This window comes from Gobius niger (genome assembly GCF_951799975.1).
Source record: "Gobius niger genome assembly, chromosome: 3".
In the NCBI taxonomy this organism is placed as follows: Eukaryota; Metazoa; Chordata; class Actinopteri; order Gobiiformes; family Gobiidae; genus Gobius; species Gobius niger.
This window is the reverse complement of record NC_136854.1, coordinates 23,704,751-23,729,893: the sequence shown is the minus strand read 5'-3', so window position 1 is coordinate 23,729,893 and position 25,143 is coordinate 23,704,751. Positions and strand designations below refer to the sequence as shown.

Below are 25,143 nucleotides of genomic sequence, written 5' to 3'. Positions count from 1 at the left end.
TTGTGACTCTGTTGGGCCTTTTGTTTTTGATGCAGCTGCAGACACGTGTAACGTAGTGCTCCATCTCCTGCCTCATTTTTGGCCAAAAGAAGCGCTCTCGGGCCAGGGCCACCATCCGGTCAGCACCCAAGTGTCCCATCTCCTCATGGAGGTACTTATACACCAGGGGCTTCAAGGGCTCTGGCACCACCAGTTGCAGCCTGTTGTTGGTCTTCCTCCACAGGAGTCCATCTTCACCCAGCTGCAGCTTTGGCCATTCTCTCAGGAGAACTCTGACTTGCTCACTCTCTGCAGCTTTGTCTCTGTACTTCAGGTAAGTGTTTTCTCTTTTCAGGTTAGAGACCCTCTGGATGGCTGGATCTGCATTCTGCTGGGCCTGGATGTCTTGGATGGAGAAGGGCTGAAGGGGTGGTACAGCACTGCCATCTGGTGGTAGGACATCCACATTACAGGTGACAGCAGAAATCCAGTTGATCTCACCTGTTTGGCTGCTTTTGACTGCTTTACAGATGCTGTCCATGACCTCCGGCTCACACTCTTCCGTGCACTCCTGCATGATGGTTCTGATGGGCTTAGGTCTGCGAGAGAGAAAGTCAGCATCTGTGTTAGCTGTTCCAGGTCTGTACTTGAGTGTAAATCTATAGTCTGCCAGCTCTGCAACCCAGCGGTGACCCATGGCGTTGAGTTTTGCCGACTTGGTAACGTAAGTGAGTGGGTTATTGTCACTGTAGACTGTGAAGTGTGGCGCGTGGAACAGGTAGTCACGGAAACGCTCTGTGATGGCCCATTTCAGTGCGAGGAATTCCAGTTTTCCTGAGTGCAGCTTGTAGTTCTTCTCTGCAGGCGTCAGGGTTCTGGATCCGTAGCCAATCACTCTCAGTGCGCCATCTTGTCGCTGGTACAGCACAGCACCGAGCCCTTGCTCTGAGGCGTCAACATGGAGAATGAAAGGCTGCTCGAGGTCTGGATATGCCATAACAGGTGGATTTGTAAGTTGGTTCACAAGCGTCTCTAAAACTGCTCTGTGTATTTCTGTCCACTGAACCGGAGAGGAGGGTGGGAGCTGAGCACCTGAATGTTTTGTCCCCTTTTTGTGGCAGTGTTTTGGCTCACCTTTGGGCTTTGCCAGCAGGTCATACAGTGGCTTTGCAGTCCTGGAGAAATCCTGGATGTAAGCTCTGTAGTAGCTCAAGAATCCCAGGAGCTTCCTCACCTCTCTCACTGTAGCTGGGGTCTGGTACGTGAGCGCCTTTACTGCCTCCACCTCTCTTGGGTTCATCCTGTATCCTTCTGCAGAGATCACACGACCAACATACGTTACTTGTGGCTTAAACAACTCACATTTTTCGGCTCTCAGCTTCATCCCACAGGCTCTCTGTCGCCGCAGGACTTGTCTGACGTTTTCCACATGTTGGTCAAATGTGCGGCTGAAAACAAGGACATCATCCAGATAGGGCACACAGACTTCATCCCTCAGATCTCCCAGGCATCCCTCCATGTGGCGTTGAAAAGCAGCCGGGGCATTTGAGAGGCCAAAAGGGATCCTGGTCCACTCATAGAGTCCCCATGGTGTAATAAAGGCTGTGTATGGTCTGCTCTTCTCGCTCATGAAGCCTTGGTGGTATGCTTTGCCCTGGTCCAGGACGGTGAACCAGGAGTTTCCACCCAAGTTTTCCAGGATTTCTTGGATCCTGGGGATGGGATGACGGTCTGGCCAGGTCTTCTCATTCAGCAGCCTGTAATCAATGCATAACCGGAGAGTGCCGTCCTTTTTCCTGACGCAGACTACCGGTGAAGAGTAAGAGGAATAGGACTTTTGAACCCAACCTCTACTCAACAAATCCTGAATGTGAGCCTTGACTTCCTGATACAGGTGTCGGGGTATGGCATTGTATGTTCTCTGGACAGGAACAGAGTCTTTCAAATTAATGTCCATTTGCAAACCAGTGATACAACCAGCATCCCACTCATCTCTGGCAAACACGTCACCCTCCTCCACCAGCATCTGACGAACTCTGTGCTGCTGCTCTGCCGAGAGGTGACTCAGATCTACAGGCGGGACCCATGGCTCCCTCTGTGGTGCTTGACTGGGCTGCTCCGGTGAGGATGTGGCACTGCCCTCTGGTGACTTGGGCTCTAGTGGATAAACAGCATCAACACTGTGTAACCAGCCAAGCGTTGTGCGGCCACAAAGTTTAATATCACAGTCTGTTGTGTTTTCAACAGTTACCTTAATCCTTGTATTCTCTTGATGTTGAATGAGCTGTTCTCTTACTTTGAGTCCTGTGGGCCACGGTGTCTCCGGGTTAGGCTCCAACACGACGTGAGTTCCACAGAGCAAACCTTGCTGTAGATAGTTGCATTGCACTTGGATGGCGTTCCTCTTTGGGACAGTAACTGGCATTCTTCCCAGACGAGCAATGTGGGGGTTGTTTTCAGGTGACGGCTTCTGTAAAACAGTTAGAACAGCCCTCGCAGTTTCCTGACCCACATCAAGTGCTGAACAAAATCTCCTTACCATGTGACCAGAAGGAAAACAGCTTCCAAGACCCTCATTTGCCAAAGCCAGCTCCTCAATTACATTAAATCCAATAATAGGACGTTCCAGATCTGTAGAGGCGACTAAGATGGGAACAACTACTGGTTCATCACTCATCCCAGCAACAGCATCTTGTGACAGTGCAAACTTCACTTCAATCCAGCCCTGGTATGGAATCTTTGTCCCATTTGCTGCGGACAGATCCAGCCCTCCTTCTTCCAGTAACTCTTCCACAGGCCTCACAGCAACATGGGGTAAGTGTCTCTGCTTCCACTCATCTCCAATAATGGACACTTGTGAGCCAGTGTCCCACAGCACTTTGGTGTCAACATTGTTCATTGTGGCTCGAACAAGGCACCTCCTCCCCACCAGCTTAGCAGTTTGGTGTTGTTTACCAGTGAGGGGCGCTGTGGTGCAGAATATGTCTGTGTTCTTACCAAGATGTACGCTGGTTTCGATCTTGTTGGTGGAGGCTGTGGTGTTCCTAGGCGCTCTGCGGCAACCAACGGCCCAGTGGTCTATGCTCCCACACTTGTAGCAGTGGTCGCATTTCCCCCCTGGATTGGTCCGTTGGCACTGGTGACACTGCCGGTTGGGGCGTGTCCTTGGTGGTGGTCTGTTGTAGCTGTGGCTGGCTTGTCCCCATGGTGGTGGTTGTCCGGGTGGCTGGTGCAGGCTTGACAGCTGAGTGGTGAGATTCTGAATGGCTTCACAGATTGCTTTGTTCCCCTGGTCTACTTTCTCCATCAATGTGTCACGTTTTTCAAACTTTTGCTTTTTATAACTGGTAGAGTTACTGTCATAACTGCTGCTCTCTGAATCAGTGAAATGTGGATCATTACTCACCGCTAACACCTTGGCTCTGGATTTGCTTGACAGCTTGCCCTTCCTCTCCATCTCCAGGTTGTAGGCGGCGGTCATTTTCTCCAGCAGAACTTCATCAGTTATTCTTGGATTTTGCAAATATGGCTTTAAGTCAATACGGATGGTGTTATCTTGGAGTCCGGTAAGTATGGTTTGCAAAAACTGATTTTGGATGAGCTCTGGGCTGTACTTCAAGCCAGTGTCTGCTCTCTCTGAAGCAAAGAGTATCTGTTGCCTCAAGTCCATAGCTCGAACTAAAAACTGGACTGGAGTCTCTCCGTGATCTTGTGCAGCACGAGTTAAGGAGTGGTATAGCTCATTAGCATCTTTTTCAACAAAATGAGTCCGCAATATTTGTTTCAGAGCTTTCAATGACAAATCATCTCTACTTTCCAGATAACTTCGCAGTTTTGTTCCTGGAATCATAGCTTGAAGGACTGCATCAATAATTTCGCATTCATCATATCCCTTCTTTAATGCTTTTGTAATTTGTCTTTCTAAACTTGCATATCCCAGCTTATCCGTTTGATTATGTTCACCAATTTGTCCATTAATTTTCAAGTCTTTTCTATACATTGGGTGAACAACAGTTTGAGTTCTTTCAGTGAAATTATTAACGGCAGTAAGCGTGGTGGCAGAGGTGCGTGGTCTTACCACAGGTTCCGTGTTGCTGGGCGCAGTACCAGCTGTGTCCGCCAGAGGGCGGCGTGGCGACGTGGGACCAGACGTAGACAGCGTTTTTCTCAGTTCATCAATGCTGTCATTTATTTCCAATAACAATGACATTCCTCCATCTTCAAGCGACGTGACATCCTCACACTCCAAATGCTGCAGAATTAGCCTTCTCAATTTGCGAGGTGAGTTTTTTTCTTCATCTTCAACATTGATTTCAAGTGTAGTGCATATTTTAAGAAGTTCCGAAGCAGGCAAGGCAATTAGCTTTCCCTCGATTTCTTCCAGCATATTTTCCCATTCAGACACTTGTTCGTTAAAGTCTGGCATGATTGGAAAGTCTTTTACCTTGGCTTTGATCGTGACTTGCGGTGGGTTGTGTCGTCTTCCTTGACCTCGCTTCCGTTAGCATTAGCTCCGTGATAGCTTCGTGTTGGCGTCTCTCGTAGCGTATTCCACTCACGAATATAGTCCACACACGCGCTCCGGTAGCCACAATCCACGGTTGCGATCCAGGTCATCCACAAACTTAATCCAACCGGGCAGAAACACCAAGATTTTGTTGCCCCCTCGAAATCACCAGGGAGAATCAGTTGGCTTTTCAAAGTTTATTTCGAGCTCAAATAGTACAGAAAAGAAAAGGGTAAACATAGGTCCCACGTCCCAGATGTCACAAGGCTTAGGCCACGGCCCGACTACTGCGCCACAGCTTCTGCCCTGAGGCTGTGGGCCTAGCTCTTTTAAACTAGCATAAAGCGGTCACGTGATGGATGCGCTTCCGGTTTCAATTAATAAAAAGACAGTGTTTAATTTAGCGAAAAGATGAATAAATACTGTTATTTACAGTGAACCATTTACCAACAATAAGAAAGCGCTTAAATACTTTGTCGAAAATGGGCTGACAACATAAGCATGCTGTAAAGATGAAAGTCTAAAAGAAATCTACCTCTCTCTCCGTCTCTCTCTCTCTCCCTCTCTCCATCTCCTCCTCTTCCTTCCATCAGTATTTCTTCTTTTTCACCCGTCGGGCTTAATGCCTGCTTACAGCTCCATTTAGACTGCATGCGTGAAAATTGGTAAGGGAATCTTGTGGGTTTTGTGTCCTTGGAGATAACCAGTGTGTGGGAGGTGACAAAGGTAGTGTAAGCTGTCAAGTGTGTGTTTGCGTGATGTGTGTAAGACTGTGAGAGAGTCTGTTTTAAGTGGAGCAATGCATCTGACAGACTGCGGTGTTTGATAATAAGCCCACTCAGTCCATTTGCTGTTTGGTAGTCTTAGTGTCTGCAGTGAAACCTCTGATTTAAATACACAATTGTACGACAGACAAACTTTATTTTACTTTTCTCTCCTTTTTGTCAATATGTTCTTTTAATCAAATCCTCTTCTAACAATCCTTGTATCCCCAATCCGTCATAAGTCTGTCAATAAACCCATAGCAGGCCATAAGAAGATCTGCAGCTGTTAGGCCTGACCATTGAGCTAATCATAATAACAGTGATAAGGCTATGCATCTGCTGAGCTCCATGATTTGTGAACTGAGCCTCGGCTAAACCAGTGTGGCCATGGCTTATTGAGCACGCACAGACTCTGCCCTTCATCTACAATTGAGCTCATTTCAGGTTTATCACCATTTGTGTACAGTTTGAATGTATGTGAAGTCGCTCAGGAGAGGTAACCACAACTATATTTGCTTTAATTGGCTGCATACGCCTACAGAGCCTGAACTATATTGGAGGAGTAGGCGGGGTTAGCTTGGTGAGCCGGATACTCTTACTTTATGTTCAAAAACAGACGATCATGGTGCTTCATTTCTCACACAGCTTTTGGTGTTAATCCTATTGCTGTCGCTTGTCTCATCCCACATCATTCAAAGTGACCCTTGTAACTTTCCCCCGCCTTCAAATCCTGCCGTGTCTGTTGATTCAGTAAATCTTTGTAGCCGATTGTAGCAGATAACATAAAATCTCAATAATCTGATCTCTCCAAACTGTAGATCAGTAGTTCAGTATATCGTAATTTAACTCGGTATAGCACCCCTTACTTCCATTGAACATGTCACAAAGTTTTTTCTTCACGTTAACCGTATGCCCCTCTTTCCATCCCATGGGGGAGGTAATCAGCGCAGGCGTCAGGAGCTGTAGCACGGAGACCTCGAGCGCATTACATCACCAGCGCTGTCTGTCACAAGCCATCAGCCGGCTGTGGACATCACACAGACCTCTTCTGAAATACTCATACTCATACTCATACTCATACTCATACTCATACTCATACTCATACTCATACTCATACTCATACTCATACTCATACTGGAACGAGCCATGACCAGACACTAGGGAGCTGCAGGCAAACTCCCCTATATGCATCCTGGGCAAGTTATGTCATGACAGCTTTGTATTCAGATGAACAAAAACTATAGGTTCATATATTTGCACCAAAGTCTCGATCTTCCCATGATATACTGTGTCAAAAGAGGTTTCTATTTCTTAAAGTGAATCAGAGATGAGAGAATGAAGAGAAGGTAGGCCGATGGAGAGGAGAGAGCGGGCTAATTGCAGGAAAAGGGGGATTATTAGTTCGTCACTATCTCCCGTCTAGAGGATCTCGCACCAAGGCCATGGATAAGTGAAGTCATATGGTAAACTCATCTCAGAATAGAGTGTGCAGATGAGTGCTGGTGCTGTACGCATTCATTCTCCCCCTCATTAAAACAACCGGCTCATTTATGCTGTGGCACATATGGCTGACTGCATGCGTGCCTCCCAACTTCCCTCTAATGCAGATTTTCTTTTTTTGTGTGTGTGTGTGTGTGTGTGTGTGGTGCTTTACCCACTTTGCCTTTGTTGCAGTTTGTTATTGAAATGAAATGCTTCTTTGAGTAGTGTCCCTCTAATTGGTAGCAAGGTTAAGCAATGGCTGCCGAGCACATCTGCTTCTTGAGGACAGTCTGAAAATGTGTGATGCGTTTAAGGACAGGCGATGTTGAGTAAAATAATACCTCGACATTTTTTTTTTTTTCCTGTTAACAATTATCAAGCGATGTGTATGTTAACATCTGGGATTACAATAGAATGATTAAAATATTATGCAACAATTTCAGCATTACCTTGTTGACAATATATTTCTTCATCAATGTATTTCACTTTATTCAACATCTCCAAACTGATTTTCCGTAAATCCTACAGGGCCCCACCCAATCAAAATAATTTATATGTCATTTTTTACAGCTAAAATGACATATAAAACTTAGTAATGACTGTGTGCAAGCTAAAATCTGTTTTGAAAGGAGCACATTTAAACAAATACTAATTTCTTTCTTAATCAGTTGATCCCAATGTATTTGTTTTATAAAAAGTCAATGACCTATATTGCCGAATAAACAATAAAAAAATGAGAATAGCTTTAAATCAAATTGTAAAGACTTTCGCTTCTTAGGCAGTATTATATTACTCACAAGTCTTTGTCTTATACATCTAAATGCTGAGATTCATATGTAAGTTTGGTTGTTCATTTTTCTTCTCTCTTGCTTTTAACCTCTTAACCTCCAAGCACATTTTCTCCAGCATTACCCGGATATAAAAGTGTCTTGAAAAATAGCAACAAAAACATGGCGTAAATTAGGATGTAAAAAGACAGCAAAACAGAATCAAAACAGTGACAAAAATTTGGGATGAAAACGCAGGAAAAAAAGTAAAAAAGATCAGTTGTGAAGGTCTTCGATTTCAAATGAGCCGCTCCACTGGCCTATAGGCTGTAAGCTCCAGTAGGGAAGGGTAAAGTGGAGAAAATGTGCTCAGTTCAGGTGGGAGGTAAGAGGATAACGTGCAAAACTCAATCACAATACACACTGTGAAGTTCGTTTCTCATGAAGTTCTGGTTTATCTCTGGCTCTTTACTCACTTAGTTGTTTATCATCACAGCCCATACATCTACAGAACGCTAATGCACTTTGTTACAGTTTTCCAGAGAAAGCATTGCCTGTGAGAGACACTTCAAAAACACAAAGGTCTGAATGGGGAAGAGTAATGACGTGTGACTTGGAGATAGCATGAAAAGTATAGTCCTTTGAGGTAGCGTCTGACACGGGGCTTTTAAACTCTAAATCACTTAGGCAAGTTGACTTATAAAGTGTTTTCAATGATTCAGATAAGCAAAGCAAATGCACATACAAGGACAAGACAAGCATCTTTGCCAACCGCCGCCAGATAAACACTTGCCAGCAGAGCATGTTCGGTAATTCGATTTTATCATATTTGCATAAAGAAAACCAAATGTTGTTTGTGAAGAGAAAAAGGTTTAGTAAGATGTGTAAACATGTTTTTGTGGATTTTATTAAACTTACTTGTTGCTTTATACACCTTTCTTTAAGCAACACTGCAGAACAATCAAGGCTTTTAATTGGTTTCTATTAAAAAAAAACGAAATCCAGTCAATCCAAAACATGTTACGAATGATTAACAAGACCCTTATGAAGATATTTTTGCAGCAGGAAAACAGTACACACTCTTTGTTGTGTAATCTGATAAAACACCTTTTTTTTTAACTCTATTTTATTATTCTATCTGTTGAATTGCACATTACTTTCTTTTGGATGTGGCAGGACACAGATCAGACCTGTCCTTGTCCAACCTGAATAGTATTTGTGGGTATATGGGAGTTTTTAGGAGCTGCAATCAGTCCCAACGTGACACTTGAAGAGTTTTCTAATGGATCGAATCCATCCAAACCTGATAGGACAGGCTTGTGTTTTCCAATGAGATCAAGACGGAGTTTGGGAGTGAAAGTGCTTGTACAGAACGTACCGTAATTTCCCTACTCTAAGTCGCTCCGGAGTATAAGACGCACCAGTCAAAAAATGCCTAATGAAGAAGAAAAACAACAGGCTGAATAGGCGCACGGTATGCTAACGTAGCACATTGATGGCTAGCTACATGAAGCATAAACAACTACTAAATAGGTGTCTGGTATGTTAACGTCACATAAACAGTTCAGAAAACTATAGCATAAAGAACCTACCAAACTCTTGATCTCACTCCAGATCACTAAATCCACTGAAATCTTCGCCTTCGCCTTGGCAACTACCTGGGCACGGAGATGTAACGGCACCATTGACACGCCTCTCCCGGCAGCACATTTTTCAAGCTCTCATTTGCAAACTCGTTCCTCTCGCTCTGGCTTTAGCTTTTACCCCATGATTAGCGTTTTTTGTTTTCTTCATACATACAGTAACCTCCGCTTTTCATCATTGTCAGTCCCTCACAAGTTTCTCGCTCTCTCCAAACTTTCTTTCTGCTGCTCGGTTAGCCTGCAGTGCCCTCTACTGAAATTATATATTTGAATTTTTTTTTAAATCACATATTAGTCACTCCGGAGTATAAGACGCACCTCCAGCCAAACTGTGAAAAAAGTGCGACTTATAGTCCGGAAAATACGGTAATGAAAACAATATATGCAAATAAGACTATGATAAAAACAATATATTCTAGCTTCCCGTTGAGGTGCATTTAAGAGCACGGATTATTTGCTCAAGTACTCAGTTTTTCCAACTTTAAATGACACTCTAATGCTTGAAATTGTACTCTACTTTGACTCTGGAGCAAAATCAACAGATTTTTATCCACAAATGAAAAGCACATTTTAATTCTTTCCTTTGGCCATTTTCTGTCCCGCTCCATCCATCTCCACGCTCCATCTCCACTGTGTGTTTATTTTCTCTCCTTCCAACTTCCTCCGCTTGTCCATCCATCTCTGCCCCCTCGCTCTCTCTGTCAATTAGCCCATGTAAACTTTGCCTTCCCTTATTGTTTTTCCAGGGAAGAAAGCTTCTGGATTTGATTAAACCCCCTGCCCTACTACAGTTCCATGAAGCCCCCTCTTACCTTACACACAATACACAAATCATAAATCTATAGAATTCAGGCTTTGTAACCAAACCCTGATGCGCTCTGTGCTATTCAAAACCCCCCTCAGATTGTTTGCACTTCTACGCACTGTTTACACGGATGGTACATGATGTCTCTACGCAGGTGTTGCTTTGGGGAGTGGACAGCAGCCACACCTGTCTGCCAGCTGTTGGATATCCCTTGTGAGGGTTCAGACGGCTGACTGACAGGTGAAAGGGGGGCACCACACAGCTGGACCAGATGCAAACAAGGCTGTCTGAGCCTCTGCTTGGGCTGCTTTGGAATAAAGAACAGGAAGTGTTATTGACTTTTATGTTTTTAGATTTTCCGTAGTGTCCTCATTAAGTATATTAATGGTTGTTATGGCATCATAGTTAGTAATTAAATGCTAGTGTGACCACCGGTACCTCCACCACTGTAGATAATGACCCATTTTTTCCACTGTTGCCAATTGTTGCCAAATCTTTATAATTGTACGGTAGAAAGTTTTAGAAAATGACGTTCATCGGATATCAGTTTTTTGTGACCTTTTGTGTCTTTGTGCTAAATTTGCAAATGACACGCTTCTCGTCTTCACCTAATCTGAGTTTTTCTCAAATCTGTCGATCTATGTCCCACACTATATCACACAACTTGTCTATTACTGTTTAAGGTGATCTAGTCACCCTGAAGCACATCCAGGAATAGTAAAAGACTGCTGTCCCAGTCCCTCCTCAAATGTGTGAATCTCACCAAAACCAATCGTATTGAACAATTGACTTGCATTAACACATTTGTTCAGATAAATGAGGATTATTATTATTATGGAGCTTTATAAACTGCTATCTGTTAGCCTGTGTATTAAATAATAGTAAATAATGATAACACTTATTCCTAATATGGGTTTTAAAAGGCTGCAAGAATGTTTACGCCATTGTTACTGACCTTCAAGTGAAGTCAAAGAATATTATCTGTACCAAGAAAAAAAAATAGTTACAGTATCTTAGATTGCTAAAATGAGATGAAATATATTAGATTTGTAACTTTTTTAGAAGCCTTTGCTGTGTGTGTGGTCTGGGTAGAAGTTAGTTTGATGCAAATCCAGCAGCTCACATCACTGTTACTTCTCCATAGACGCTGAATTTTCCTGATGACTCTTCCTTACCCTAATTCGTCTTCTGTCTCTTTCCCTCTATACCATCTCTTTCCTTGTCGCCTCTCTTTCTCCGGTTCCCTCCATCTCCCCTTTTCCACATAAAGCTGTTTTTCATAGAAGCCCATGCAGCCTGGAATAGCATTCCCCCGGGCGCTGCAGGGTGAAACACTAGACTTTTCTGAGCCCTAGCCAAACAGATGCTGGCTCTTGGAGTCCCACCAGAAACAAGCCTTCATGCTTCTCTCCTTTACTCTCTTTCTCCGAATCTTCCACTCAGGCTTGTGTTTTGTTTTGTTTTTTTCACCATGACATGCATTCTGTCTCTTCCCTGTCCAGACATTTTCTCACAATATTTCTTTGAACCTCCTCTGTTTATAGGGCTACTTCTGTTCTTCAAGGACTCGGGTGTCATCCAATGAGTCCACTGGTCTTAATGGTGCTCAACATTGCACAGTCACCCATTGACCATTGTCTTCTGATATTGACCTATTTAAACTGTATAGATCATCATGTATGTACATTTCTTAACAACTAAATCCATCTATCTTTTCCTTTTGGCTTCCTCCTCCACCCCTTCCCTCTCTCGTCCCCATATAGCTTCTTCTCCTACAACTTTTTTCCTCTGCCGTTTCGAGTTCAGTCTTTAAATTTGCTTGAACCCAAGGACCCCGTGTGTTACGTAAATGGTTTAAGCAGAGACACACATGTTATACAGTAACACACTCGTGCCTGGACGTATAAACCTTCACTTCTCCAGCTCTTTCTCCCTCCCTCTCACACATTCTCTCTGTCTCACACACACACACACACACACACACACACACACACACACACACACACACACACACACACACACACACATACACACATACACATACACACACACACGTATCAAGCTCTATAGGGCCAAACTTGGCTTTGCAGCTTTTGGCTGACGTCCAACGTTCTCCCCGTCTCCACAATTGCTCGCTCGCTGATGCAGTGTTTACAGGACCTGCCAGTCACAACCAAATCAAAAGCTTACCCCTGTGAGCTGTGAACAGTCAGGGGCCAAGGAGGTACTGTACGCTTCTGCGTGAATATGTTTATGTTTCATTTTACTGTAGGCATTTTGAGGGGCAAAACTATCTGGGTTTACTTCAGAAAAAAACTTTATGAGCATAGCAATTGTATAGATTCAGCAAAATATACCACTTTTTACATAGTTTTTTATTAAAACATTAAGGAAATAGGTTTCAAGACAGTAGTCTTCTCCATGCTCAGTGTGAACTCAGTGAACTTTTCGATGGGCCTGACCCGTTTAAAGTTACGTAACATATTGTGGCGGCTGCGCTCAGCATTACACCTCTCAGCTTAAATAAGATCAGGTTTACTCACAGGGTTTCTGCCCCTTACCTTTTAAATACCTGCTCCGGCTGATTATTTCCTTGGTTGTTCAATGTGTAGCTCACTCCAGTAAAACATTACCTACAAAGTATATTAAGAGGACACTACAGGTGAATAGGGAAACCTTCTAAATTTAGAGATATCTATGTAAAAATGTAATGCAAGTTTTTTTTTTCATATGAAAATAAGACGTTTTATGCCTAAAAATGTATTCCTTGTTTTATTTCGTTGACATATCAGTTACAAAGAGGGGATTTTGGATGCTTTGATTAGTTTTAAAATTCAAATAAGCTATTTTTTAGTGGGAAAATCTGTACACATTTACATTTCGCAATGTGTTTTTTTATATTCAAAACTCAATAAATCAGGATAGGAATGACCAAAAAACTTGGTCAGAGTTAAAAATATTGGATTTACAAAATATTGTAAAGTCCAAGACTGGAAAGTCTATGTTGCTATTGACGTGGAGATATTGTTGCACCAATGTGATAAAAATGCATTTTGAGAAAATGGCTCTTGAAATTGCAATTTCCAATTTTTTTTTGTTTTCAGGTGAGAATGTATATGACCAAATATGCCCAAAACCTGCCTGTAGTGTCTCCCCTTCAAGTCTTTCAGTGTAGTTTGGGATTGGGATGACTGTGATTAGATATACATTGATTATCTTGTGTCAGTTTCCTTCCTGCGTCAAATACTTATTGTGTTGTAGAAGTGAATTAAATTAGTTTAGTGAGGAACTATTTAGGAGCATAGACATAATAGGCTCAGAGCTACATTTCAGAAAGGATTGGGGGATTTAAGTTCTTATATCTAATTCAAATTCTGTCCATAGATGACTGATCATCTTATAGAAGATATTTGATAAGACCCCAGATTACTGTTTGTTAGCAAGTGAGCTATGACACGGTTGTGAGACAGTCAGATCCCATAACTACTGACATATATCATCAACACATCTGGATGCCCTTACATTTGTTTGACATACTCAAACTGCCACACGGCTGTGGCCCCCAAAGAGCCCCTATAACAAACAGATGGTAGTCTGCCTTACAATCTATCTGCCTCCTGATTGGTTTATCTTCTTGTCTGTGTCCTGCCATCTCTTGTTTGTACTCGCTCCAAGCTGTTCAGTGCGATCCTCGCTGTAAGGGTTATAATCACTGCTATTTGTTGGATTAGCAATTTGACATTGTACTTTTTTCAATGTTATTTTACTGTTTGCATACTATACATTTTTCATTACATGAACAATTCAACCATATATATGTTCTTGTTCTACAGTAGTACATAGATTTTTGTTTGTGCAAATGCCCATCACTATTGATGATAACGGTTTGGTTGAGTTCAGACTGTGGCGCCTGTCTCCAGCTCCCTCACATGACCTCACGCTGCCATACTGTTCCCCCGATGTGACGTTGTGAGCCTCACAATGGACAAAGAGGGCCTTGGAAAATGTGTCTATGAATGTGATGTTTAGGGTACACTTTACTGGTCACTTGTATCTGTTTACTTTCATGTTATCCCAGGTGTTTTTGCTCCAGCATGTCAATTCTTATGGCAAATTCATCGAGTGGCTTCCTACCTCAAGTCTCTGCACATACACTTGCACAGTATAATGCTCGCCTTCATTAGCTTATATAGTGTAATTTAATGTTTCTGATTGGATTTGTTCATGCTGGAACTTAGTGTTTGCTCTGCTTCCTGTGCTGAGCTGTCTGGTTGGCACCAGCTCTAAGCCCTCTGCCAGAGGGTCGAAGGTGATCAACACTTGGCAGCACCAGGCTCATGTCCTTCCGCTCTTTTGCGTCTGTGTGTGTTGTTTGTATGTGAAGCTGTCAACGTGACAGTATGACCTCTTTGATCAGTCTCCGGCTCCTGTGGTTTTCTATACAGTGCAACGTTCACATTTCATCATATAACACACAGTGTTGCCACTTGTGTTCGCCAGATTTTTCCACAAATATGGATATTCACTTCGTCATAGCCAATACATATCTTTCATTTTCTCCTGCTCTCTGTGCTCTTGGCACTCACTGACTGAATAATATCGCTTTCTCTGTACTTCCCACTGGGACACATTGTCTAACTGTCCATTCCACTTTGTGAAGCTCTGTTTGTAAATGGCTCAGCAGGGAGGCACAGAGCTACTGCATTGTAAATCGCAAAAATAATAAATTAAACAGCTAGTAAAGTAAATAGATGTTTTTTTTATTGTTTACAGGAATAATCCAAACTGAATTATAATATGCATTACTATGTTATTATACTTTATGGAATTTTCAATCACAGCTTCCCAGTGGATTGTTCATTATTTCCTCATGTGCTAAAATAACCCTCTTATTCTACATAATGTTGGGATATACAATATAGGAGCACTCGATTTAAGAATGTCTCTAATTGGGTCTCTTGCTTTGCAGAGTTGTGCATCCATCCCATTGACATACAAAAGTATTGTTATGTTCATAAAGTGCCACATTTGCTGTAAATTTTCATTGAAGTGTTCCTCTGGAGGATGGGACTTGGCTGCCGGAGAATGTTTGTTATTGGTGTTATCTCAGCGGTGCTTTTGAAGGAGTTGGCAGCTTCGCTCTGTATCACTTTGGTGCTGTGTTCATGGGCTGATTGTGTGGATGTGAGTGGAGGATGTTTTTTCGCTCTTATCAGTGTGTCCTTGGCTAACCAACAACACTAGCCTTCTATTAGTGTAAATTTGCTGTATTTCATGTGTCTTAAAGAAAGAGCTGAATGTGAACAAAGACAGAATTGTAACTATTGCCAAGATAAAACATGGCTTTATCAAAAGCAGATAGTCCAAGCAAAAAAATAGATAAATTATGATGATGATTTGATTTGGTTTGAATTCCCATCAAGATGTTGCTAAGATAGTGAGTGTTGGGGAGGTTTCAGTAAATCAATCAATCAAACTATATTTATAAAGTGCTTTTCATACACGACTGCGTCACAAAGTGCTTTACATTTAAAAACATCCTCACCCGTCCCCCTTACTTTACTACAGTTTTATTCAAAATGACAAAATGTATTTAATTACCTCTTGACAGTGTCGTATAAGTCAGTTCATCTTATCTCAGCCCCAAAAGCAGAAAAATAAGCCTTCTCTCAGATCACAATAATATTTACTGCTCCTCATTTCACTTTAATTTTATTCACATCACTCTGCCTTTTCATGTCTTTGTGTTTTTTCCTGCTTCATGGATTGCTTCTCTCTGTGCCTTAAGAATGAAGACTGAGCTGGAGGAGACGCTTGGCCCAAGGCCTTGTTGCTTTATTTGCATTTCATCATACTCTGTATGTGCCAGCAAATCGCCACCTGGTGGTGAACGTCCCTTCCTGCAGCCCTCTCCTCAGAGAGAGAGAGAGAGTGTGTGTCTTTGATGTGTGTGTCTTATAGGAGCTGTGAGTGCCCTCCAGGCCCCCCCGCCCTCCTCCCTTTGCCCTCCCTGTGTTCCCTTTTTCCTTCCCTTTCCGGCCTTTGTGCAGATGTATTTATTTGGGCTGAAGCAGAGACACTGGCCCTTAACACGCTGAGGCCCCCACCCCAGTTGACTCCTTTAAGCTGAGTAGAGATGAAGGTTGACAGGATAATAATGCTGATGTCAACACCACTTACTGGACAGTTATATCAGTATCAGCTCAGCGGGGGGACCTTCACGCTCTGTTAGGCCGTGCTGTGAACGGTGCTGGGGGTCTCAGCCTCCAAAATAAACTCAAGCCTCGGAAGCACCCGAGATGCAAATACATATTTTAATTATGAGATGCATGATATACATAATATTGAAAACATACCTTTGATTTCTAAACAGGTATGTATGTGTGTAATTGTATTTTGTATTTATTGTGGCTTATGAATTGTTAAATGGTCAGTTCATGATTAGTAAATAGCAAATAGTAATTGCTATGATGTGATGGGTGGCGATTTTACTTTAATAAAAGTCGCTATCATTGACCCAGTTGTGATAACTTGGATAAGTTAATAAATGTTGGCTTCAATTTGAAACTTTTCAGCAAGCCTTTAACCATAACACTGAAACAATACAGATTATACACTGACTTGAGGGCCTTCAATGGAGATAATAATCAGAGCAGCTTGATCCTTGAATCGTCACTATTTGGACCCAAAATAAGTTACAAGAAATGAAAGAACAGTAGCTACTGTAACAGGCACACCTTCCACACCTCCTCTCGCCTGTAGCCCTCTCTCTGCTCCCTCCTTTTGCCTCTGATTCTCTCTGTCTCTCCACATCCCTCTCTCCTGGGTCTTCTTGCTGTGGTGCGGTGCTGTTGGCAAAGCGTGGGCGCAGGCGGCACACAGACGGGAGCACAGATGGGCAGCAAGCTGCGCAGGGCGGCTCAGCACACCTGCTCCATGCACACAAACACACACACACACAGAGCGCAGCCACCTCACCACACAGCCGGGCTGCCTGGCACTATGGCACTATGGCACTATGGCACCACGACACAGGGATACAAACACAAATACGCATAGGCAGGCTTATATGCACATGCATTACGTACATTGAGAAAGCTCATATGTTTGTACTCACAGATTTTTCCATACATGCTAGGAAATGTTTGTATGCAAGATAATCTAATTTAAGACAGTGAAACATTACCCACACAATAAAATCAAAGTAACTTTTAGCTTCTGTCTCAAGTGGATTGAAAAAAGTCATATTCACACATCTAGCATTAGAGCATACCCAATGTACTGATGTCTACTTATGTCTCAAACCATAAACAGACTGGAAATATTAAAAATGGAATAAACATATATATTTAATAATGAAATAACATCCAATAAAAGAGCTGAGTGAACATCTGTGTGGGATAGTCAGGGGGATTAGGAGGGTTTGGAACATTTTAAGCGCATTAAGGATTAAAAAAAGGTCAGAATGTTTAGCAACATACCGATAAACCTCTTAAGCGAAACCCAATTGGGAGGCTGTACGGCGTTATCCTGTGTTTTGGGGAGGAGAAGAGCGCAGAGGGGAAGGAGCAGGAGGAGGGGGGGTGGGGGGGGACCACATGACATTTGTTCCAACAAGGAACAGAATCGCTGGGAACCAACAGTCTGTGAGCATGTTGTTACAGATACACAGACACACACATGTACAGCGCCACTTTGTAATCACGTTTGACCTTTTAGCACTAGAGGGGCTCAGGACACAAATATATTCTAACACAAGCTAGTAACTTTAGTTTGTGCCGTACTATGATCCACAAGACGTTGAAACTTTGCATCTAAAGATTTGCTTTCTTCATATAATACCAGCCCTAATCAGATCAGAGCATTTTGACCAATTGTCCCAGAAAGTTGCTCTAATGCTGTTTTCAGCCTTACATTAGATAACTACTCAAAATGACACTTGCTAAATCTGCTAAATCTGCTTTTCCAAAATTTCTGACGTTTTATTGTGACTGTATTTAATTATTTTGAATCACAAAAGTAGCTGCCTGTTCTGGGGTTGGAGGGGCATCCGGGGCTTGCTGGAGGGAGGGCTTTAGGGGACTGCATTTGGAAGATAAGCGCTGGATGTGCGCTTCAGAGGCTGGGGGAGGCAGTGTTGGGGAGATGATAACCAACAAGCAAACCACCACTGAGCTGCACATCTCCCCTCCATCCCAGGGCTCTCTCCATAGCTCTACACTGCACTGATTTGGAAACAGTGATAAATAGTGGTTGAGAACGATGCAAAATAAGACATAGAGCTGCCAAGTGATCGAGCTGCAGGATAAGGCAAGGGGAGAGTTATTACAATATAGTAAAGTATTGTTTTTACCATTGTCCTCCATATTTTTAATGTCTGGATTTAGTAGGGATATAACCACTGTAAATTCAAGGACGTACATTCCCTATTAGTTCACTTTGTCAAAGAGCATTTAGAAATGAAGCTATTAATTATATCAGTCATTATGACATATTGTAGTTTTCCCATGCTTATGTTCTTCTTAGCCCCCTGTGTCATCTATAAATTGACCAAAATGCTGTTGTGGACCATTTTATGCAGCATGCCTGACATTTGATGTGCTTAATGTTTCTGTCAACTAAAAATGTCCTTAGAGTTTTGCAAATACGCCTCGGAGCCGCCGCTCTATGGTGAACCTCAGTTTACTTGGCGGCTTGCAAGTCAGAAAGAGCAAAACATTCAGGTCACACAAGGCCAACTTTAAGAAGATTACAAGTAGTAAGGCAGATGCACCAGGATTGAACCGTGCCGTGTCCAAATGAACTCTGTTTTCTTATTGAATAAGAACATGCTAAGCCTCATAAGCAGGTTGGGAACCCCATTGTGCTTGTATGGTTGATACTAACTTTCAAACATATTTATTGACGCCCAAACACCTCGTTGGTCCATGTAAGAGCCTTGATAAACTGACTCGAATGTTGGGCCCTGAAATGCCCCGCTTTAACTCTCTAGAAACCTGGACTAAAATACTACATGGCGGTAGTAAGTCTCGTGAAGTCAGGCTATTTTTCCAAGAGCTTTAATTGGCTATCATATGTATGTTTACTCTGTCCACTGTTTGTCCACGCATGTGTGTGCACAAGTGTGTCTGGGTGCATACACGGTGGGGTCTAGCCTCATATGTTTGGAGCGAGTACCGTCAGTTAGCTGGAATGCAAAACTACAGCCAAAACTAAGATGGCTGCCAAGCTCTAAGATGGCTGCCAGCATTGCACTCAGCGAGTGAGAGACGGAGAAGAGAGAGACATTTAGCAGAAAAAGAGTGGGAAAAGAGAATCTCTCTTACATTTGTGTTCTCTTTCCCTCTCACGGCCGTCTGTCTCGCCTCTCTCTGGATAAGCACTTCTTCGTAGGCAGAGAGACAGGTCTGTTATTGTTTCTGCTCAGTAATCTGTGGCTTAGTGTGGCTGCGAGGCAAGTGCTGTTGGCATCAGCCTGAGTGCTCTGTTGTCACCTACAGACTGGAGGTAATCACCTTCTTGTGCGAGGCTAGTTAGACTCATATTAGTTAGGCCGAACTGAAGGGCCTGCAGCTTCAGGCCGATCAGGCTCTCCTCTGTTTCGCAAATAAAACAAAAAGCAAGACAACTGATGCAACTTTGGTATATGTCGGCTAATTCCACAACCTGGGCTCAATAAACATGATCAAGCATGAACATATTTTACATGCAAAGTCAATACTAAAACTGATGACTGAAATCCCAGAGAGAACTCAGGCTTTGCAGTTCAGCTGCTTATGAGGCCTGCCTCTGTGTTAAGTTTATTTGTGTGTCCATGCTGGGATTACATCATGTATTAAGTATGAAACAAAATTTACAGAAGGAAACAGATTGAGTGTGGTTGTGTGGGTGTGCGTTCATACGTGTGTTGATGCTTAAGGTGCTCTGTTTACAAGGACTAAATCCCTACCAGCAAGAAGGTATTAAATAGGATTAGGAAGGGGGGTATGATTGCGTGGTGAGATACTAAATGGCATAGCAGCACTCTGTAAATCAAGACACCTTAAGTCAGGAAGGACAGAAAGAAATTGAGATAACATTCCTGGATACATGCTGTCACACAAAATGTGTGAATTCACACAGATACTCTCAAGATGTACGCCATACACCGGCACATACTGCAAGTGCCTCATATACCACTAACACCTCACATATCACAGTCTTGGAAACATTTGACCCCTTCTACTTTAGACATGTTCACACACACCGTTTATCTTCTTCTTCTTTTTTTCCTGCAGAATCCGGACAATCAGACAGCTCCAGTCAACAGGGCGACACAGACATCAAACCGCCTCCTAACGGTAAGCGCTCTCGCTCAACTATGGCCAAGCACTGTCAAATCAGCATAGTAGAATTGATTCTATCATGCTTATCAGCCATAACATATTCCAATTATAGATCCAATTAGCAAACACACTCTCCCAGATGTTGATCCACAAACATAGTTGCAGATGGCCGACCTCTCAGAGGGTTTTGATTTCAGATGTTTATTCATTTTCATTTAATCACAGGCTGTGATTTTCTAATGTGTCTGTGTTTGCTTCCCTGATGATGCGTTTCTGTGCAGGACACCTGAGTTTCCAGGATTGTTTTGTCACCTCAGGGGTGTGGAATGTGGCAGAACTCGTCAGAGTATCACAAAGTGGGTGCAATACACAGTGATTTATTACGATAGATAGAAACCAGTATGGCATTACATTTGTGTTTGTTTATTTTAACAGCTCCTGTTGCCACGGCATCAGGTCCTAATTTCTCCCTGGCCGATCTGGACAGCAGTCCCAGCTACTACAACATCAACCAAGTGGCGTTAGGTCGTCGTTCCCTGACATCCCCTCCCTCTACCAGGTGCAGTAGTCAGACCATGTGTATGTATATGGCTGTCGCTCTCTCGGATGAAAACACTACACCATTTGTGTTGTTTGTGCTTAAGCCACCATGTGGCAGTAGTTGTGCTATCCAAATGTGATTCTCTGAGAAGCCAAGGGCATACTAGAGGAAAGTGTGAAATCACAGTAATATCTGCCAACAGTGTATTGGTTCTTAGTGCAAGAATGAGCTTTCTGGCAAAGAGGTTTGTTACTATGAATGGCATCTGATACTAAAGTTCATCTACAGACTTGGAGCCAGTCCTACACTTCTTGTACATGTTTGTCTGTGTCCTCTTGTTAAGATTTACTGATGTATCAACATGCTACAGTTCTTATCAGCTTTTCTCATTCCTAACCCTTCTCTCTTTCCTCACTTCTGTCATGTGCTGCCGCTGTAGGTCTGAGGTGGAGTTGTACGCAAATCTTCCACGGAGGTAGTTACAAACACAAAAACACAGAAACGTAGTCAGACTCCAAACATTCTCCACAGTACAGAGTTTACTGCGGCTCTCCTTCTTTCTGAGATTTTGACTTCTATTTCCATCTATTTCTCATTTTGTTTGCAATTTTAAGTGTCATTAAGTGTTTAGGTCTCCAGTTAGACAAATGAACATTCAAAAGATAAAACTTTTTTTTTCTCTGACATTAGCTCCACCAAGAGAAAGTCTTTAGATGACAGTGAGATGGAGAGTCCGACAGATGATGTGTTCTACCCGGGACGCTCCCCAGCCGCCAGTTCCTCCCAGTCCAGTGCGTGGCCCAATGACATGGATGCAGGTACCCATCTTTTCACCTGATAGTCTGTCATGACATGCTTATCTGACTTCTAATTGACCACCCTGATCTGCCTGTTTTCCATACTCACTTGCTTTAACTAAAGCTATGCACAGCCTGCGCGCGCCTAACCTTGAACACAATGTTTAGAATTGATTCAAACATTTAACCATTGAAACCTGACATACTGTGATCATTTTTTTTATGTATATGTTGTTGTTAGTCTTTTGAATAATGGCCGACATGTCAGTTATTTATAAGGTGTTTATTAGGTTAAGCAACTACATTAAAAAAAAAAGTATAAATCTTATGGTAACACATTCTATGATGGGGGTCTCCTACATTTTTTACCATATAAGCTAATTTTATTTATTAGAGCCATGTACTTTTTGAGGACACTTGTCATTGCAACAATGCTACATAGATGATTTCTGCCCAATTATAGAAAATCCCTTGACTTTGTTCAACATGCTCAGAAAAAAAAACTAAAGAAAAATGCTTATAAACATGTGACTCATCAAGTGTAAGCAGAAATGGTAGAAAACCTTTGGGGAGCTCTTGGAAACGGGCTAGAGATGCCCTCATTTCTCAAATCACAAATTCCCCGCATCTATTTTCACCTTAGGTTTTCCCACTTATTTCAGTAGTAAACTCACTCATTCTCACACTTTCTCTCCTCACATTTCTCCCTGTTTCAGACTCTCTACCTCTCAGTCCTGATCCTGTCTCATTGTTAACAATACCCTTCTTCACTTTCAGTGCAGCACCATTTGGCGAGTGTGCAAGAGAGGAAGATAAAACATGAAAACGATGGCGTGCAGTTTCCTTACCATGGTTAGAGCATTGATTACACTCATATACTATCTTGATACATGATTATAAAATACAATTATTTCCCTTTGTGTGTAAATACCGTATGTATATAGAATACATATATAGTATATATATTCATAATATTTTCTTTATGTGTCACTTGTGGGAAGTGAAATTTCCAATATGTAATGAGAAGACAACTCGTTAATGTCACAAGGCCATACAATATGCTTTGTTGAATATTGAAATAGCAATAATGGATTTGTTTATGGCTTTGTTGTAGTAGTTGGTAGAAGTTTGATTGAATAACTGAACCTTTTTGTGCTTTTCTTTCTATTATCACACTGTTTTTTCCCCCCTCAGATCATGTATATATTATGTGGCATTTACTGCATTTCAATACTTTGGATAGATACAAAGATTAGCCCATGTTACAGTAACGATGAAATCGTAATACATATATCGCTGAAGTGAATATGACACATTAGACACAATTCTTTGCTAAAACACAGTTAACACAATTACATTTTGCTAAAGATTGTACCCAGCTTTCCTTAGTTTGGCCATTTTTGTGATGTTTATAGTTTCACTTCCTTAGGTGGAAGTGACATCCTTAGGTATGTCACTTCCAGGAAGTGACATAGATGAAGACAAGCTTTAAACTGTTGCCGTGGCAACCATGTTAAGTCAATGTGAAATGAGTCAAACTGCTATGGAATATTAATCTATGTCACTTCCTGTCAACAGCTTAAAAAAGTCAAACATTTCTTCATTAAAATTGCTACTTCACTGAAATAAAATGATAACTATGCATCTTATGAACTTATAAATCTAAATAAGTCATATTTTCAAAAGCATTTAAACCTGTCATGTGCACACAAGAAAACATGCAAATGATCAATCCACAGGTGGATAGCTTTAGCTTTGTCTCTCATGTTTTGTCATCAATCCTCTTACCAACATAGGTTTAACAGGCAGATGTCACTGAACAGCAGCGGGCGCATTCACATGCTGCCTCTTTTCCCGCGCACAAATCTTCACCCAGACAGACCCTATTCATGCACACACGCACTCTTACCTGATGACAGCCCCCGATATGCAGACATTCACACATCCAAACACACATGCTTATCACGCTCCCCACCCCTGCAGGTGTGCTTGCCCTGTGCTTCAAATCCCTCATTAAGATGCTTACCGTCTGTGGATCAAAGGTGTAAAAACCCTGCTCCTACCTCTACCGTTCAGACTCCCACCCCTGTCTCCCTTCTGTCTAATTGAAAACATGTACAGAGGGAAGGACCCCAGGGAGGGAGCAGCCAAGTCAGTGCAGAGAGATGCGGAAAGCAGAGAAGGGGATTGGAGAAGGTAGGAGGTAAATGAGGAAGAGGCCTATGGTGTGCGCAGAGTGAGAGCTAATGAAAGAAGGGTTAGGTTGGTGTGCAGTCTCCGGCGGTGGCTCTCCTGCTTCACTTAGCTGGAAATGTAATTAAGAGGCTGCTCATCAGAGGATCTTTGACTGGGTACTGCTCGACTCACTTACATACCTCTTAGAGCAGGCACACACACACAATGAGTAAAAAAGTGTGTAAATAATATGGGCTTTCTGAAAACTGAACATTGTTGGTGTTCATTCATTGGCGCAAACTATGGGTTTCATGAACAAATTTGCTCAATATTAAAAATTCCTGAGCGTACCCCTGATAGAGTTTACATTTTGAATACACTATGTTGCTCTGCAGGCATACACACATGCATTTTGTTGACATAGATTGATTATTTTTTAATCATGTTGCCAGATCATCCATAAATCCTCACACAGTATTTTTGAGGATGAAAATATTCCCAACAATTTTATTTTTGCCTAGTTGCTGCTCACTAAAATCTCCCTTTTCTGCAGGTTTGACAGTGTGCGGGAGAGTTTTCAGAGTTTTCAGGATGAAATATTAAAACGCTTTCATGAGTGCATGCCCTGAAAAGTTTCTTATTTTATTTTATTTTTTGTTAAAATATGGCCAAAATACTTCACACAGAAAAAAGAGCCGAATGTGTGACTTTAGGATTGTGTGTGTGTGTGCGTTCTGCAGGATCCCACCTGCTGTAGCCAAAGCTCATGTGGGAATTCCCTGTCCAGGTGGGAGTGTGTAAACAAGCAACCACTCACACACACCAACCAAAAGACACTGACACAGGTGCACCCAGGATGTCCGCTCTGAGTCGAAGAGCACACACACACACACACACACACTCTCACACACACACACTGGACTACAGTATTAAGATGCAGTCATACATATGAATCACACAAACAGTGCACGCACACACACACACACACATCCACAGCTGAAACATGGTCCCAGATGGTGTTTCTGTGTGTGAGTAGCCTTGGGATCCACCAGGATGCTGGAGACATCTGCTCCACAGGGGCTACAGAAGGGGTGGGGGAGGTTAGAGGAGGCAAGTAAAAGACCCATGATTTCATATTAGTTCCAAATGATTGTGAAATTTCCTGAGACACAGGGGACTTGTGGTGTTGGGGGACACGCTTAGTGCTTTGAGTTAACTGTTACAGGCCCGCAGAGGGTTATGGCCAGGCCTCCATATGTGGTTTCAATCAGTTCAGGAAGGAGGATTCCCTGACTTCTCCTCACTTGTTTAGACCTCTCTCCACTGTCTTTCTTCAGCTGTGCGTGCATGTGTGTGTG

The 25,143-nt window shown here is 42.5% G+C and overlaps 1 protein-coding gene across 9 annotated transcripts in view; it reads left to right on the top strand.

Annotated features, from left to right (window-relative positions):
• The window catches only part of LOC306960596 (nuclear factor 1 X-type-like), an 85,793-nt gene that overhangs the window by 49,247 nt on the left and 11,403 nt on the right, over positions 1-25,143 (top strand). For 4 of the 9 annotated variants that reach the window (XM_079553029.1, XM_079553031.1, XM_079553033.1 and 1 more), the window contains 6 exons: positions 20,225-20,287; positions 20,554-20,628; positions 20,708-20,831; positions 21,253-21,288; positions 21,504-21,631; positions 22,388-22,462. In XM_079553029.1, the coding sequence (XP_079409155.1) occupies positions 20,225-20,287; positions 20,554-20,628; positions 20,708-20,831; positions 21,253-21,288; positions 21,504-21,631; positions 22,388-22,462 (501 nt within the window). The remainder of the gene's footprint in view (positions 1-20,224; positions 20,288-20,553; positions 20,629-20,707; positions 20,832-21,252; positions 21,289-21,503; positions 21,632-22,387; positions 22,463-25,143) is intronic. The other 5 variants (XM_079553036.1, XM_079553030.1, XM_079553037.1 and 2 more) reach the window with 3 other exon arrangements.